A 17,063-nucleotide genomic window follows, 5' to 3' on the forward strand; every position below is an offset into this window, starting at 1 on the left:
AGAAGCAGACCAGTAGTGAGCCCGATGTGGGGCTCGAACTCACAACTGAGAGAAAATGACCTGAGCTGAAGTCGGATGCTCAACCAACTGAGCCACCTAGATGCCCCTACAATTACTGACTCTTAAGAACTGCATTACTGAACTGATTTCAGAACAATATTTTTGTTACATTTACCTAAGAATAAAAGGCATATTCTTCCTTTAACATCCAAAGACACATATTAAGAACTCTTAAAACAAATTCACCTAATGTTTGATTTTGTCCCCAGAAGATAACAGCTCCCAATTCACTGCTGGCATGATTTTTGGGAAGATACGTGAGGAGGACATCCATTTGTGAATCTCCATCATAATCCCCCGGGACTACACTTGTTATCAATGCACTGTGATTCCTATAAGAAACACACATTTTAAGGTATCTAGTCAGTCTATAATAGAAAAGGACAACATCTCTATATCTGTACTACATACAAATATTTTCAATGCAAAATTTAAAGTTTCACATTAATTTTATTCTCGTCTTTAATATCTTATTATCCTTCATGTATGTAAGCCTCCTTGGTCTACAAAATAATTCAGGATGAAGGTAGAGCTATCTTAAATAAAAAATCTAAAATATTTCAAAAGAAAGCACAGTTAAAAAAAAAAAAGCACAGTTTTACATTCATGCACTGCTTAATATAGTCCTTTTACTTAGTTCTTTTGTCAAGGACACCAGTGCATTTGGCTGGCTTATAAGAAACAGAGGCTCGGGGTGCCTGGGTGGCTCAGTTGGTTAAGCATCCGACTTCACCTGAGTTCATGATCTCACGGCTCAAGGGTTTAAGCCTCGTATCAGGCTCTGTGCTGACAGCTCAGAGCCTGGAGCCTGCTTCAGATTCTGTGTCTCCCTCTATCTGTCCCTCCCTGGCTCGTGCTCTGTCTCTCTTTCAAAAATAAATAAACTTGGGGCGCCAGGGTGGCTCAGTCGGTTGGGCGGCCGACTTCGGCTCAGGTCACGATCTCACGGTCCGTGAGTTCGAGCCCCGCGTCAGGCTCTGGGCTGATGGCTCAGAGCCTGGAGCCTGCTTCCAATTCTGTGTCTCCCTCTCTCTCTGCCCCTCCCCCGTTCATGCTCTGTCTCTCTCTGTCTCAAAAATAAATAAAACGTTAAAAAAAAAATTAAAAAAAAAAAATAAATAAACTTTATGGGGCGCCTGGGTGGCGCAGTCGGTTAAGCGTCCGACTTCAGCCAGGTCACGATCTCGCGGTCCGTGAGTTCGAGCCCCGCATAGGGCTCTGGGCTGATGGCTCGGAGCCTGGAGCCTGTTTCAGATTCTGTGTCTCCCTCTCTCTCTGCCCCTCCCCCGTTCATGCTCTGTCTCTCTCTGTCCCAAAAATAAATAAACGTTGAAAAAAAAAAAATTTTAAAATAAATAAACTTTAAAAAAAACTTAAAAAAAAAAGAAATGGAAGCTCATAATCAATTTTTAAAGCACTGTCACTTTATCAGTTAAAAGGTATTATTTGTGAAATATTTAATTTTGGATTGTAATGCAGATTTAAATTTTACAGTGAAAATTAATCATTTTATTTCTGAAAAATATTCTATATTCACAATGGAAAATAAGTTCTTTTTACTAAACTTGGCAATATACTATCAAAACACATATACCTAATACTACGTTATTAATAATGAAGTAATTCTGAATTTATTTATATTAACATTGAAAACGTAAAGCATGTCTAGTCATAACGCAGTTTGAATAACCCAACCAAAAAAATAGGCCTTGTGTTCAATTTATACTTAATTCCATTTAGAGCAAATAGCAAGGCAGCAAGTTTTCAAATATATAATTATTTTGAAAATACCATCAAAGTTCTAAAAATATATATATCAGATTTTATTTAAGATGAAAATGAGAAAAATACTGAAAAGGTTAAATAGGGTGAAGAAAAACAATACTATAGATTTATCATGATGCATCTACCTACTGTGTCCCACACATTACATCAATGCTTAATAGCTATTAATTGATAAGTTTCCAAACCTGAAATAGGTACTGTCATTCTCACTGAATGGACTAGGAAACTGAAGTTTGTAGCAATTAAGTAGCTAAACCTAAAAGCTAATAGCAAACTACTAGTAGCTAGAAATTCAAATTGTGTCAGTCTCTAAAATTGATTTTCATTATGATAAAATCATTTTGGTAATGCCAATTTCCTCAAATAATTCCAATAAAACTTTAACTTTTCCATGAAAAATACCTGGTGTTTAAAAATGATGATATAGCAACCATACACGCTACTATGAGATACAGTAGCAAACTATATCTAATTGTGGAGGCCTCTTCATGTGCATGTGTACATATGTATCCACAATAACACATACTGCACATACTTGGCAGTAATACCTGTCTATATATATTCATAATTTGGGGCTAAAAATATTCTGGAATAGATAGAAATATATTACAAAGGATTAGATGGAAATTTAACCTAATCAATGGGTTTTTTTCTTTTTCTTTTTAAATTTTTTAATGTTTGCTTATTTTTTAGAGACAGAGTGCAAGCGGGGTAGGGCAGACAGAGAGGGAGATACAGAATCTGAAGCAGGCTCCAAGCTCTGAGCTATCTATCAGCACAGAGCCCAACCTGGGGCTCAAACTCACCAACCATGAGATCATGACCTGAGCTGAAGTCGGAAGCTTAACGGACTGAGCCACCCAGGCGCCCCAACCTAATCAAGGTTTTATTGCCATAAATACCCAGCTTCTTTATGATTGTAAAAATACAAAGTAGAAGCATTTAAAGATATGAGATTAACTCATGTGTTTATCTTTTCTTCTTTCAAAGAATCCACTAAAGTTATATGGAATGAACTTTAAAAACAAAAAAGGTATAGCCCCTCAGAAACAAAGAGATCACGAAGGAAGATATTGATAACGGACTTACAATGGCAAGGAAACTGTAAGCTAAAGTGTCTGAAGGTAAAGTCTTAACAAGAAAAGCTTTTGGCCCAGAACACCTGAGAGGCTCAGAATTTGCAGTCATCAGAAATTGTGAAACACAAGAGTGATGCAGAAGGCTGAATACAGGTTAAACTGAAAGTCTGTATTGTGAGTGACGGTCCCTTCTCTGTCTCTCTCTCTTACCAAGACAAGGACCACAGAGTTTATTAATCATGCATTAGAGAGTTAAATTACAGCAGAGGGTAAGGTTTTAGCCATAAGCTAAAAACAGGGGGTTAATGGAAAGTCTACAGAAGGAACAGTTTGACCCTTCCTCCAGCTCTACCCTATTCCTGGACTGCTAGTCAGCCAGGAACATGACCACAGGGCAAGAGACAGGCGACATGTCCAACCATGCAAAGACTTTCCAATTAGCTCTTTATTGCCTTACTCTTAAATATGATACCCCTGCTTTTTGAAGAAAACTATGAATATCAAAGAGAACCAAAAAATAGCAATAAAGAATCTGAACAAAACAGATAGTAAGATGAACAAAGAAACTTCAAATTACACTTGAAGACATAAGAGAAGAACGTATGTCCATAAAACAAAAAGAAACAGCCTGCTTACAAAAGGATAATAAGAGAACAAAGAAAACTTCTTGGAGATAAAAAATATGACAGCTAAAATAAAAAATTCAATGGAAGGCTTAAAATAAAAGTGAGAACACTTCCTAGAAAGGGAAACAAAATGAAATGACAAAAACACAGATAAAATGAAGGAATAAAGGTTGGACTCAGCAGTCCAATAACAAAGTGATAAGAATCTCGATAGAACAAATAAATTACTAAAGAAATAAGAACATTTCAAAAAGCCCCCAAGGATAGAAGCTTCCAGTTTGAAGGGATCCACTTAATACCCAGTATAATAAATAAAAAATAATCTATATCAAGGTACAACATCATGAAATACCAAAACAAAAGGGATAGAGAGACCCTAATAGCTTCCAAAATTAAAAATAAAACAAGTCACATTAGAAGGATTAGAAGAAAGAAAAGGATTGGATTTTAAAATAGCAACCCATGAAGCTAGAAGACTATAGGCCAATGAAATTATTAAGAGTAAAAAAATTGGGGGACATTGAACATACCATACATTCTATCTCAGGAATTTCCTAAAGGATGCATTCCAGTGAAGTAAATGAAGAAGCTAAGAATAAAATGGCACAGGATCCAAGAAAGAGGGATCCAACAAAGAACAGCAAAGGGAAAGTCTCCAAATACTAACCTTGCAGAAGGCTTAAAAATGAACTCTGATTGGGCAGAAGTGTATAGGACTCAAAGGGGAAAACGTACAATAGATATTTGGCCGATATGATGCAACATCTACCAAGAAATTCAGGATATGTACACAGAAAACTATGCAATTGATTGTTTTCAAGTTTATTTATTTTGAGAGGGAGAAAAAAGGAGTGTGAGTGTGCACATGAGCGGGAGAGGGGCAGAAAGAAAAGGAGAGAGAGAAGCCTAAGCAGGCTCCTCCTGTCAGCATGCAGCCCAACTCAGGCCTCCATCCCAGGAACAGTGAGATAATGAGCTGAGCTGAAATCAAGAGTCGGAAGCTCGACCAACTGAGCCACTAGGCGCCCCTGCAATTGATTTTAAAAAGCAACGATTTACGGCAGGAGGAAAAACGATACAGAAATGAAATACGGGGGTGCCTGGGTGGCTCAGCTGGTTGGGCGTCTGACTTTGACTTGAGTCATGATCTTGTGGTCTATGAGTTCGAGCACGTTGGACTCTGTGCTGACAGCTCAGAGCCTGGAGCCTGCTTCGGATTCTGTGTCTCCCTCTCTCTGTCTACACCTCCCCTGCTCGTGCTCTCTCTCTCTCTCTCAAAAATAAATAAACATTAAAAAAAATTTTAAAAAAATGAAATACTGTATGCTTCTTGGTTTGAAGTGCACAGAATCTACATGGTCAAAATGTAAACAATGTTTACTGATTTAACTAAAAATATGATATAATGATAATTGAGATGATATAATTTAAAGATGGTAAACCCTCATCTATGCTAACAAAAATCCAAGAGATAAAGATAATTACTAAAGAGATTACAGTGTAAAAGCTTATTTTAAAATACGGAAATAAGCACCAGAAAAAAATAGCTTAAGTTTTTAAAAGTGGTTGCATCTGAGAAAGGAACAAGGGAGCGGGGGAAGTAAAGAATGAAGGAGAGTTATTTATACTTTGAAAAATATTCTTTTTGGTTTTTGGGTTTTTTTTGAGGGGGGAGGGGCAGGGAGGGAGAGGGAAAGAATCCCATGCAGGCTCTGTGCTGTCAGCACCGAGCCCAAAGCGGGGCTTGAACCTGTGAACCCGTGAGATTATGACGTGAGCTGAAACAAAGAATCGGATGCTTAACTGACTGAGCCACCCAGAAGCTCCATATGCTTTGAAAGATATTCTAAATAAATAAAATAAAAACAAGTTTCTAAATTGTAATAGTATAGAAAACAACACTGCATTTGTTAATCAAGAAAAATGAAATGAATTGGGATTTTTTTTTTTAACTTAGTGGAACCCTAGTCCTTTGTAGTTCAAACATTTCTTTCCAAGAAAAATCATTTGTAAGCAAGTCATTTCTTGTATATAATATTTATCTTTCTGTTCCCACTCCAAGCATGCTGATATCCAGTATGTAGGAAAATTTCTCACTAGGGTAAGTTTCTGTTTGTCCATTTAAAACTTTCCTTTCAATGTTCTAACTTAAGGCCATTTTTTAAAACATAAGTGTGAGTTTAAATATTGTAGACTCTGGGCAGTTATTAACCCACAAAGGAATTTAAATTTTTCTTAAACCATTTCCTAAGTAACCTCTGATCTTTCTGTAAATGGTTAACAAGTAAATAAACTTAAAATACCGTTGTTGTTTTTTCATCTCTCCTTTAAACAACAACCTATCATTCTCCACTTCTCATGGGATTGGGTTCAAACTCTTTCTGATATTTATGAAGGCTCCTAGTCTGCCCTAATCTCATCTTCTTGGTCCAAAACTCTCCAAAGTACACCCTACACTTCTGTTAGGTAAATCTTTCCACCTCCTCTTCACAATATGCTTACTGCCATCTTGTTAATGCTGTGTCGCCAAACTTGAAAGCCCTTACCTAAATTGTACTGAAGGTCACTGAAATTTTGTAACTTTCTGGAAGTTTCCACCTTAGTATGCACTAACTCATTTCTTCTTCCTTGAACCATCCAGCAATCAATCCTTGCTTCTATGTTTCAAAACTGTGCTGGCTCACTACTGAAGATCACTGAGTTTCAGGCAATGCCAGTCATAGAAATGAAAGAACTATTATTTGAACATTTAAAGACTTCTGCTTGATTTAAATTCCTTCAAAATAAACCTTAAAAAACTCATCACCTACAAGTCAACAAACAAAAAGAAATTAGAACACCTCTTCCCCAGTGCAAATGAAGCCCCCCTCTCACCCTCAATACATAGTTGACCTGACAAGCCTGTGTTCCCACGGGCACACTCAGGATGAGGGACAATCCCCAACACATTCATGAAGGGGTACTATATTGCTAGAGAATGAAGGGTGTTTATGCAGGAACAGATGTGAGCTACTCAAATTTATTAATTTGTTTTCAAAAGTAAATGACTTTTAAACTTTGGTATATTCACTATTTTTCCTAACTAATTACTTGCTACTCACACCTCATAACTAGTGGTTTTGTGTCAACACAGTTAAATAAAATTGATTTCAAAGACAACCCAGCTAGCTATTACATATCAATCATTACAGTAATGATTGTTTTTTATAGGAACAGATACATTTGTACTTACTTCAAGGATACTTTTACTTTGGGTTTAAAATAGGGTGCATTCTGGTCTGCCAAAAAGACGATTAAATCATTTCCTAAAAGAAGCAAATATATGGTATTAGAGAAAAGTTTCTAGGTAACACCTCCAATCAGTAGTTACAAAAAGCTTTCTGGGTGCTATTCTTAACAAAAACACTTTTATTTTACTCTAGTTACTATGCCCTTTCAAGGTGAGTCCTACATGTCTAATGGAATGGAGATACTTAATATCACAAATTCAATGTTAAAAAAGTAGCAGAGAAATAGGAAGGATGAACAGTTGGTCAAAACAAACTGAAACCAATGGCTTTTTGCCAGGAATCAGATCAGTTGACTTAACCATGTAAAGAACATACCTTTTAATTACAGTATATGTCAAGCCTTGTTTCCCCAAGAACATGACCCCTTATAAGCTGTTTAGTTCATCACGCAGATGCATCACACCAAGGACACAGGAACTCCTACTGTAGGTATCTGACTAGTAACAAGGACATGACTACATACTTAAGAAGAAAAAGATGAATCCTCCAAGACCCTCCTCTTGTGGCTCCTATGGAACCATTCCCCAGGATGGTGCATCTTTGGAACTCATTGGATGCATTCAGGAGGACTCACTGAACAGACTTTTGAAATGGTTTAATTAAACCCAAGCCATCTTTAACGTTAAAAGGAGAGTCTCTGCATCCAGTTTGAATGGAGTAGCTAGGGGTTTGATAGTGTGCACCTTTCTTGCAATAGATACATAGTCATACAAAGACAGGAAAAATATACAGGGTCCCCAGGGGGTTCTGGTGTTGTGGCAAGAGTCCAAGAAACCTAGGCCAAGATCCTGTTAGTTGAGCTCTGTTTAAACCCGCTTCACCTCCTTCCTTCAAGGCCTTGACCTACCCAGTTTTGTGGGTACTCAAAAGAATGCTAAGACCCTCTAATACCCGTGGTCAGCATCAAAATTTACAGTAAAGTTTGTTTAGTGATGTTTAGTTAAAGCAAAGAACTCCTAAGAACCTCGAGTTGACAAGGAAAGCAGAGATTTGGAAGACAACGGTGGTGACCAAAGTGAGGAAAAGGTCAGGTGCATATGAAAGACTAGACAGCTCAGGAGGGAGAAGAATCTACAGTTTGAGAATCTTTTCCCAAGGAGACACTGAGTTTACCAGTGATCCCTGCAAAATGCTTGTGTGAGCTGTGGAGTGTTTAGGGCGTTGGGGAGTGGGGAGTAGGTTCAAAGAAAGCTGGGACCATGAAAAAGAGGAGGGGCAGGTGAATAAGGCAAATGAGGTAGGTAAAAGTCCCCTATGAGAAGACACTGTCAAGTTGCATCTTTTCCAGTTTATGAAAGGGGAAGGAGAATTGAAGAAGTAAAGCAGGAAGGAACGAAAGGACTTTAGGAGGGAACGCAGAGGCAAGCTACAAAGACTCCTGGGAATCAGGAAGGACTTTGAAAGGCAGGTGATTCCATGGGGAGGAGGGGGTACATGGGTGAAGGCCTACGGCTTCTCAGGAAAAAAAAACAAAACTGGGGTGTTTCCAGGACTTATGTGGGTAAATAAAACTGTGGGGTGTCAGGACAAGGGGCTGGAAAACATGGAGAGAACGGGCAAACTGCAAAGGATGCTAGAGATAAAGGCAGAGACAGGGTCGGGACAGAAGGGTTGGGAAATGCAGGAAGACTGGCCATCCGGGCTAAGGGTGTGGGGTACACCGGGAGGGGCACAGGGACAGCGGACAGAGGGAGGGCCGGGCAAACACTGACTTTCCCGCAGCACGAAGAGGTCCGTCTGCTTGTCGGAGTTGAGGTCTCCGAAGGCCGCCAGGGTGCCCCAGGCCTCGGCCCCAAAGAGCTCGGCTGTGACGTTGTGCAGCGCCCGCGCTGGGACCGGCCCGACTCCCAGCAGTGCGAGCCCCCCAAGCAGCAGCACCAGCAGTGCCCAGGAGCTCGGCAGCCGGCCCGCCGCCGCCATGGCAGCCCCTCGGCCCCCGCCCTCCGGCCCAGTGCCGCGCTTGACGGCAGCCGGAAAGCACCGTGCTGCCGACCAAGAGAGAAAGCGCACAGCCTCCCCGCCCGTACGAGTCGCCACCGGCTCCCCTCTCACTTTCCCTTAGAACTACACCTCTGACTCTTGGGAGGCCGTGAAGCTGGGTCGAAAATCGCCCCTGCGCTCACTTCCGGCCGGCGCGCCTCCCGACAGTGTCGTGCGTGGGGGCGGGGCCGGCCGGGCGGAGCTGACAGTAGGCCTTTGGGGCGGTGGCAAAGGCGGCGGCCTGAGAGAGATGGTGGGGGCGGCGGGGCTCATGGCTGAAGGGAACTGGAAGGTGTTGGAGCGAAGAGCCCGGGCCAAGCGCTCAGGTTTGGCTGGCTGGGGCGACACCCCCTCCCCTGCACCAGGGTGGTGTTCCCCCTCAAGCGCCTTGGGCGGGAGGCTGGTCGGGGTCCTGGAGTTGAACCTGTGCCCGCGTGTTTCCCCTTAGAAAGCAGACTGCGGTCCCGGCCTTCCTCTTCATGTTTACCCCCACCTCCCAAATTGGTGGTGCCCCCTACTACATGTGTTTTTCCCCAACGCTATTTCGTGTGTGTTTCGCTCAGAAATTAGGTGGTGGTGTCCACCAAAGCTGGAGTTTTACTCTTTAGAAATAAGGCGGCTGCCAGGTTCCTGGGAAAGACAGTGGGTCGTCCCTCAAAAATCAAATAGCTTCATTCTTAGATGTGATTATGATCTATGATCTGGTCCTAGAAAACTGCCAGCAAAAAAGTTTTGCTTTATTTCATATCTCCCTTTTATGTTCTTCACAAGTTCTGAGCCCTAGCCGATTACTATGTGGCAGAAATTGAGTGGAGACAGGGCCTTAGGCTATGAAGGGGGTCACGTTGAGTGTGCTTAAGGGCTCTGGAGCAAGCGGGTTCCTTCCCTGGGCAAGTGGCCTCAGGACACATAGTTCCCAGCTGTGCCTCCCAAATCCAAAGCCACCGAGGTCAGAAGACGCTGCGCAGGCAGTTACTACAGTTGGAAGTGTCCTGAACTGACTTGTTCAAATTGCAAAGTCACGTCTTTGAAGTTAGCACTTAGGGCCCATCAGTCCTCTGAGAGACAGGATTGAAACTTCCCTCGTTTCTGGCTGGCTGTATGTAATCTTGAGCTAAAAGTGTGCTTACAAAACAAAAGATGGTGGGATGACAAGTGTTCATTTAATCTTCCCTTTTAAAGGATTGACATTACTATTTTTCAGTGTTGAAAGATGCTACTGTTAAGGAAAGGCATAGCCCTAGAAAACTAAGTCTGCATTTGCATTGATCCCTAGAGGGTTTTTTTTTTTTCTCAGCTAATATGCCCCCATTATGTTTGGGGTTTTACCCAATTTATGAAGTTCTTGGTTGTCCCTTGTGTAGTTTTCCTTTTTTAAATTTGAATAAAGTATCTAATTTCATAAATAATACAGGAGAAATTCATCCAATCTTTGTTGCTAATATCCATTATGTTTTTAAACTTTATTTATAAAGTTCTGCACTTATTTACTTAGATTATAGCAAAACTACCACAGAAATATGAGAGAATTTTTTAACAGTCCTTAGTACATTTAAGAGTAAATATAGTTAGTTGGTATAGTCTTATATTTGTGTTTCACACTTAAAATTTTTGTGTCATATTGAAGTATTGATTGACTGCTAACAATGTGTTTATTTGGGCTATAAAGGGAATTGGATTGATAATATTTGGTCAAAGAGAGTAACCTGAATTTTCTTAACAGGGAACTGAGCTCTGCCCTCCACATCTATTTTACAGCATTTCTCTTTCCTCTTAATAAGCATATAGGATTTATTTTCTTTTCCAGTTTTTATTTTCTCTGAATTGCATGTCATAACAGTGAGCTTTGAAAACCTACCTTCTCTTTCTTAAGTGAGAAAAAAACTCAAATTTTATTTAACTTTTCTTGAATGCAGTCACTTAAGTCCAGTTTCATGTGCAAAGTAGTTAAATGCATAGTATAAATGTTGGATGTTCCTATATTGTTTATATCATTGTAGTAAGAGATACCATTTGAAGTCATTCAAATTCATTGAGGTTTCTGTTTCTCACTCTGTAAGGTATTGACTATATAGTTTCTTGAATGAATCCTTGACTTCCTATGTCATTGAAAACAACCAATCTGATTCTGTTTGTTACTTTTAGAAGAATATATAAACTCAGCTTAGTTTGAAACTTGGGCTAACCTGGCTCTGATATAGATGTCACTGCAAAGTTCTGAGCATTGTTACATAGTAGCATAATCACTGCACTGTTCAATAGAGGATGCCACTCTTATGTAATGTTAATAAGTGGATATTATGTATTTCCTGCCTCATCCATATAAGCAAATGTAATTTATCAAAGCAAAGAAAATCAAATTTTCAAGTCATTAAAAAGAAAATAAAATTAAAATGAACCTCAATTATTGCCTTTGTTGCACACTGCATCATGTTAATAACTGCTCACACTGCTTTCAATTAATCTAACGCTGATTGCTTCTAACCTTCACTAAACAGTTTTGAAAATTGCTCTAGTTTAGCCTGCGACGCTTATGATTAGAGTCAACAATTTGAAATGGCCAACTCACCTGATGCCCTCGTCTCTTCTCCACCCGCTTTCTTAAGGTCTGGTAAGTGTGTAGACCCCAAAAGGGTCACTTGGTAATTTTAGATATCTTTGATTCTGAAGGTTGATGTCACCACATAATGTCATTTCGGTTTTATTTCCTCTTTGGTGGTCCCAAGCCCGAGTACCAATTCTGCTGTTATTAGGCTCAGGTTTGTACTGTGTGTTGAATGTGGCCTGTAGTGGAGCTGTGTAGGGCATGAGAAGTGCAGACTGGAAACCTGTCTTTACATCAGCTCTGTTTGACCAGGGTTAGTTCCTCAGTAACTGGGACACTCAATTGTAAAATGGGTACTTAAAAAGGTTCTTCAGTGATTATTGTCTTATTGCATAATGGAGATAACTTTTATAAATCAGCAGTTTTTGGTAAGGGTTACAATTATTTACTCTTTATCAACTCCTTGTGAAAGAGGTATTTTTACATACAATTTCATAGACAAGAAATGGAAGCTCACAAAGGTGAAGCAATTTGCCCCAGGTCTCCAGACTATCATGTTTCAAGGCCATTGCTCTGCCTTCCAGCCCATGGCTTTTTGGTATAAGGGCTGGAGGAGGCATTTGCATAATGGCTCTTAGAAGAACATGGACAGTCATGTTGATGAGACCCTTAGCAAGCTTGATGAAAGCTGATTGCTCCCCTGATGAGTGCCCAGGATTTTGAAAACAATTTCAAGGAAGTTCATGTATCCAAGAGAGACCACCTTTGTATTCCCATTAGGAACTCAGGTCTTTTGATGTATCTAGTCTACCTTTACAGAGGAAGAAAAGGCCTTTGTTTAATGGCCATAGAGCTAAAATGAAAACTAAAGTCTTTAGGGCTTTTTTCTGTAGGTTGTGTTTCATTTTGGCCATTTAAAACCTGTTCATTAAGGGAACACTCTGCAGAAGCCTAATGTCAAGAGGCTGGTTTTTGTCTCAAATATGCCTTAAGCAGAGCCTCAGGACTCATTAACAGGTAAATGTGAGATGAGCCTGCCTAAATCCTGACAGTGGTTCCCCTTTTATTTCCATTTAGATTTTAAATCCTGTTTTGGCAAGATTAAGGAGGAAAATCATGAAAAAGGAAGGAGCTTAAAGAAGAATCACAATCAGATATAAAGGAAAGCTTTTATTAAGGCCCAAAAATGACCCTTATCTTCAGTTGTCATCTGCTAAATAACAAAATGGTGTATGTAACATTGCCAGTTGATTACTGATTTAATCTTTGAACTAAGAATAAGAGGACATATATCTTTGGACTGTGTTTTCTGTATTTTAAGCACGGACTCTTTTTCTATCTAGGCTTTCCTAATAAGGGCTTGGTGGGTTTCCAGCACTTAGCAAAGTCATTCAGCAGTTATAGGGAAACAGAATACTAAAGATATGCTTTTATGCATCGACAGTTCTGAAAATTTCAAAACCTAAGAACTGTACTTTAACATTATTTTGAGTGTTTGAAGGCATACACAAGAAGCATTTCCAGTACCATATTATTAAATTGAAATAGAATGCACCAAGAAACAAAATAGAAATATACTAAATTTCATAGTTTTAAGCCATTTAAAGGAACTGATTTCTTATAAATTAGTTTCAACATTTACACCTTTTTTTGGGGGGGGGGGTCCCCCTAACCAAAACTTAGTAATGGCTCTAAAAAACTCCTTAAATATTTCATCTGTTAAAATAAATACTTAGAGTGGTTTGCATTTATAGTTTATTTACTAATTGAGAAATATTGCATTGGAATTGATTTGTTTTCTTCTATTATGGTTCTTTGGACATTACTATTGTAGGAGAGTGTTTTAAGGAATAATTTCATTTAACAGTTACTTAAAAGTATGTTCTCAGTTGACAGCGGAGCTTTTCCCTGGTACTTTTGGCTAGACACTATTCGGTGTTAGCAAAAATGGAAGCTAGTACCTTGATTTTGGAAAATTAACTTCCGGTGTTACCTAGATTGGTTTATGCATTGTAACCCTCTTTATTCCTTTTGGATTTATTTCTACTATTTTGTCTTTGTTTCTACTCTTCACTGAATTTAGTGTGTGTCCTGTGTTTATGTGTGTGCATGCTTGTTAAGTAGTGCTCTGACTGCTGATGTGTCAGTGTGTGCTTTGGTTGAATTTCTTTTGTTTTGACTGCTTAAATCCAAAGAGATAATGTGGAGGTCCAGGTTTCTCTTTAAAGAATCTAAAGAACCTTGGAGTAAAATGTACAAGACAATGAATTTATAGGCAAATTCCATAATGAAAATAATTAACTAATTAGGGAAGGAGTGTAGCATGCAGTACCTCAGATTGCTTTCATTTTCTATGTGACTACTACAGTTACAAAATATGTTAGGTTGACAGTTAGGCAGCAATAGCAGTCACTTTGGTATTGCAGTTAAATTATTTGAGATAATTGTTATGAGCTAAGAAATGTCTTGACAATTTTACTTTTATTCTTAAATGATAATTTTAAAAGTTACTCCTTAAAATGAAGTATCACAACTCTATCTTGGCTCCCTAAATTTATTAACATCTAAGTGAGTTTATCAGCATGACTTTACTTTTTTCCTTTACTTATTTCTTTTTTCGTTCTTTTGGTTTTTACATGTCTCTTTCTTTTTTTTACATGTCTCTTCTTTTTATACATTATAGCCTTGTTTTCAGCCTAATTCAGTAGTTAATCAGTAAGATTCTTATAGCTTAAAGAGACCATAGGCTTGGGCTCCTGGACCATTGTGGGTTTTAGCCCCTTTTAAAAAAGCCTAAGGCAAGTGTACATGTTTTGTGTTCAGCTAAACCTGAATCTCCTCCTGGCTCTGTTGCTTACTATCTGTTTGATCTTGAGCAAGTTACTCTACATCTTTGAGAACTGGCTTCTTCCTCTATAAAACTTAAGGGTAATAAAACTTGCCTGGAAGGATTATTGTGCAAAACAGTTGATATTTAATAGCTGCCCAATAAATTTTAGTTCTTATCTTTCCTAACACGGTCTTTTACAATATTGCTGATAGCTATTTAAGAGTAAGACTTACACAAAAACAGATAAGGTTGCTTGTCTGTTTCTCTCATTTTGATATCTACCCTCTAAGTAGCCATTTGATTAAGAAAACTTGTCACACTAAAAGACAATTAGCTTGAATCAGATTACCCAGAATCTAGTTCTCATTTGACTCCAAGCCTATTTTGTTTTTGTCAATAATCACAAATCTAAGGAAATTCTTTGTGATAGATAGTTTCCATGGAAACTCCTGTCTGACAGCAGGGAGAAGTCATTATTTTATGTACAGTTAGGGTTTACTTTTGTCTTGTATTGGGTATGCAATGGATTCCCTTCAGATAGGATGGAATTTTCAGAAACACTTATAAATTGTATCCTGCTGGGAGCTCCGATCTCTTCTTAGTAGGTCCTGCCCTATAATCTTGTAAGATTTAAGAAATAGAGGCCACATGATATGGGTTAACTCTCTTGGCATGAATCTCATTGACCTTAAAGCTTACTTTCTTTCTGTATTATTATCCTCAGCAGAGATGATACTTTATTTTCTATAAGTGAAATAGTTTCATGAGGAGTACAAGGTCTTGTCTCACTGTTGTAGATTGTTACAGAATGCTCACATTATGCATTCTAAAATCTATGTTCCTCTTGATGTTTTCTGTATCTTCAGTCTTCTATGAAGCAAGAGAAAGGAAGGATAAGAGGAACTTCCAGGATTCCTGATTCTGATCCAGGTGCCTACTGAACATTTCCAGATGGGTATATGATGGGGATCTCAAATGAAACCTGGCTAAAACTGTACTCTTATTTCTAACTCCTATTCCTACCCCAAACATATACCTCCCCTAATTTTTGTCACCTCAGTAAACTAAACCATTATAATACAGAGGTTAACCCTTTTTCCTTCATCTTTTTTATTCAGTTCATTTGTAAATCCTTTGTACTCCATCTCCTGAAATGTACACCAGAATCTGTCTATTTTTCTCCAGCTGTATTCCTGCCTCTCTAGTTAAAGCACTTTCATCTCTGGTCTAAACTACTGAGATAGCCTGGAAAGAATTCACATTTTTGTCTTACTACAATCTGTTTTCCATCCAGCAGTGAGTAGCTTCTTTTAAACATAATTCAGATCATGTCACTTTCCCATCATCCTTTATTACCTTTAAGCATAAAATCCACATTCCTTTCCCTTGAGTGACCCCAAGGCACCTGGCTGTTGCCTGCCTCTGTCATCTCATGGAATACTCCATTCCTCCCCCACTGCTGTTTGGCCATGCTGACTTGCTTTGTTTGCTTAAGACACAATTTTGTTTCACTTAGACTCTCTGTAGTAGCTATTTCCTCTGTCTGGAAAGCTCTCTATCCTGTTGTTTGGTACCTTGTGCTTGTCCCTTTTGATTGTCTTTTAGGTTCTCATCTTAAATTTAAATCTCCTTAGAAAGGCCTTTTCTGCCTATCTAATCTAAGTGACCCCCAGACACATCACTCTTAATTCTGAATCTCTGTGGTGGACTTCTCGCTGTTTGATATTTTTCTCTTATCTTGCCTGTCTCATGAGAGAAGAGACTTAACCTGTTTTGTTTCTCTTGTATGCTTCAGAGCCTAGAAGAACTCTTAGAGCATAGTAAATGTTCAGTAAATCATATGGCTTAGAAAATTATATTACTTATCACACTGAGTCCCTCCTGCCCCTTTTGAGAGACAGTGTCATAATGTGTTTAATATATAAACTTTAGACTCATAGTACTAGGCTCAGATCCCAGTATGATGCTTAAAAACTTTGCAAACTGGTTTTGTATCTACTTTCCCTCATTTTGTAGTAGAGATAATAGTATATCCTTCCTAAGTTCTTTTGTGAAGATGAAATGTCTCTGAAGTACTTGGTGATTGTAGTAGTGGTACTAATAATAAAAATAATGATTATGATGTTGATGACAGCGGTGACTAATTTTTATTAGTAGCTAATTTTTATTAAGTACTTGACATGTGACAAGCAGTGTTCTTTTCAGTGCTTTACATTTAAATCTCACAACAATCCTTTGACATAGATACTAGCTCTTGAAAAAAACCAAAACACAGAGATGTAAACTCATAAAGTACAAACTCTGGCAGAGCCACTGCTCCTCACCACTGCTGCCTTCCCCTTCTTCATTATGCATAGTGCCTAAGTGTTCAATAAATGAATGACAGTGATTATTGTTTGCATCTTGGTTATGTTCACTGATGTTCTCACACTCATTTCAAATTAACTAATGTTTATGGGGTCTCTCTAATGTCATAGGAAGTTTGTAATATATAATAGTGGTCTTAGAGAGCTCATAGCCCAATGGAACTTTATGCAGAGCCAAAGATGACTTTAGTGTTCTTATATACATACGATCTCTGTTTCTCTCTGAGACTCTTATAGTTGTTTCCTACTTAACTTCGCTGCTTATAGCTGTCATCTCCCTCATATCACCTCTAGCCAGTCCATTGTACAAGTTCCTGTCTGGATGATTTTTCTAAAATGAGGAATTAACCATTACTCCTTTGCTTTATACCACTTACCAGTTCCTCATCTCCTGCAGCATTAATGTGGGACATTAGTGAATGCTTCTATGGAAGTGACATTTGAGCTGAAGGAGAAAATAGGAGTCAAGTAAGAAGTTAGGGTGAGGAGGATTCTAGGCTAG

The 17,063-nt window shown here is 38.7% G+C and overlaps 2 protein-coding genes across 9 annotated transcripts in view; one reads left to right on the forward strand and one right to left on the reverse strand.

Annotated features, from left to right (window-relative positions):
- The window catches only part of ITFG1 (integrin alpha FG-GAP repeat containing 1), a 367,923-nt gene extending 358,980 nt beyond the window's left edge, over nt 1-8,943 (reverse strand). Inside the window, exons 1-3 of one of the 3 annotated variants that reach the window (XM_040497933.1) lie at nt 8,553-8,940; nt 6,783-6,855; nt 247-392 (exon numbers count right to left, since the gene is read on the reverse strand). In XM_040497933.1, the coding sequence (XP_040353867.1) occupies nt 247-392; nt 6,783-6,855; nt 8,553-8,760 (427 nt within the window). In that variant the 5' untranslated portion in view covers nt 8,761-8,940. Of the gene's footprint in view, nt 1-246; nt 393-6,782; nt 6,856-8,552 lie in introns of all 3 variants that reach the window. The other 2 variants (XM_040497935.1, XM_040497934.1) reach the window with 2 other exon arrangements.
- An 84-nt stretch (nt 8,944-9,027) lies between these two features.
- The window catches only part of PHKB (phosphorylase kinase regulatory subunit beta), a 267,004-nt gene continuing 258,968 nt past the window's right edge, over nt 9,028-17,063 (forward strand). For 2 of the 6 annotated variants that reach the window (XM_040497926.1, XM_040497928.1), the window contains exon 1: nt 9,071-9,146. In XM_040497926.1, coding sequence (XP_040353860.1) covers nt 9,071-9,146 — 76 coding nt within the window. Of the gene's footprint in view, nt 9,147-10,543; nt 10,597-11,318; nt 11,432-17,063 lie in introns of all 6 variants that reach the window. The other 4 variants (XM_040497931.1, XM_040497929.1, XM_040497930.1 and 1 more) reach the window with 4 other exon arrangements.

The sequence above is a fragment of the Herpailurus yagouaroundi genome, unplaced genomic scaffold (genome assembly GCF_014898765.1).
Source record: "Herpailurus yagouaroundi ecotype Mexico unplaced genomic scaffold, PumYag 190, whole genome shotgun sequence".
Taxonomy (NCBI): Eukaryota; Metazoa; Chordata; class Mammalia; order Carnivora; family Felidae; genus Herpailurus; species Herpailurus yagouaroundi.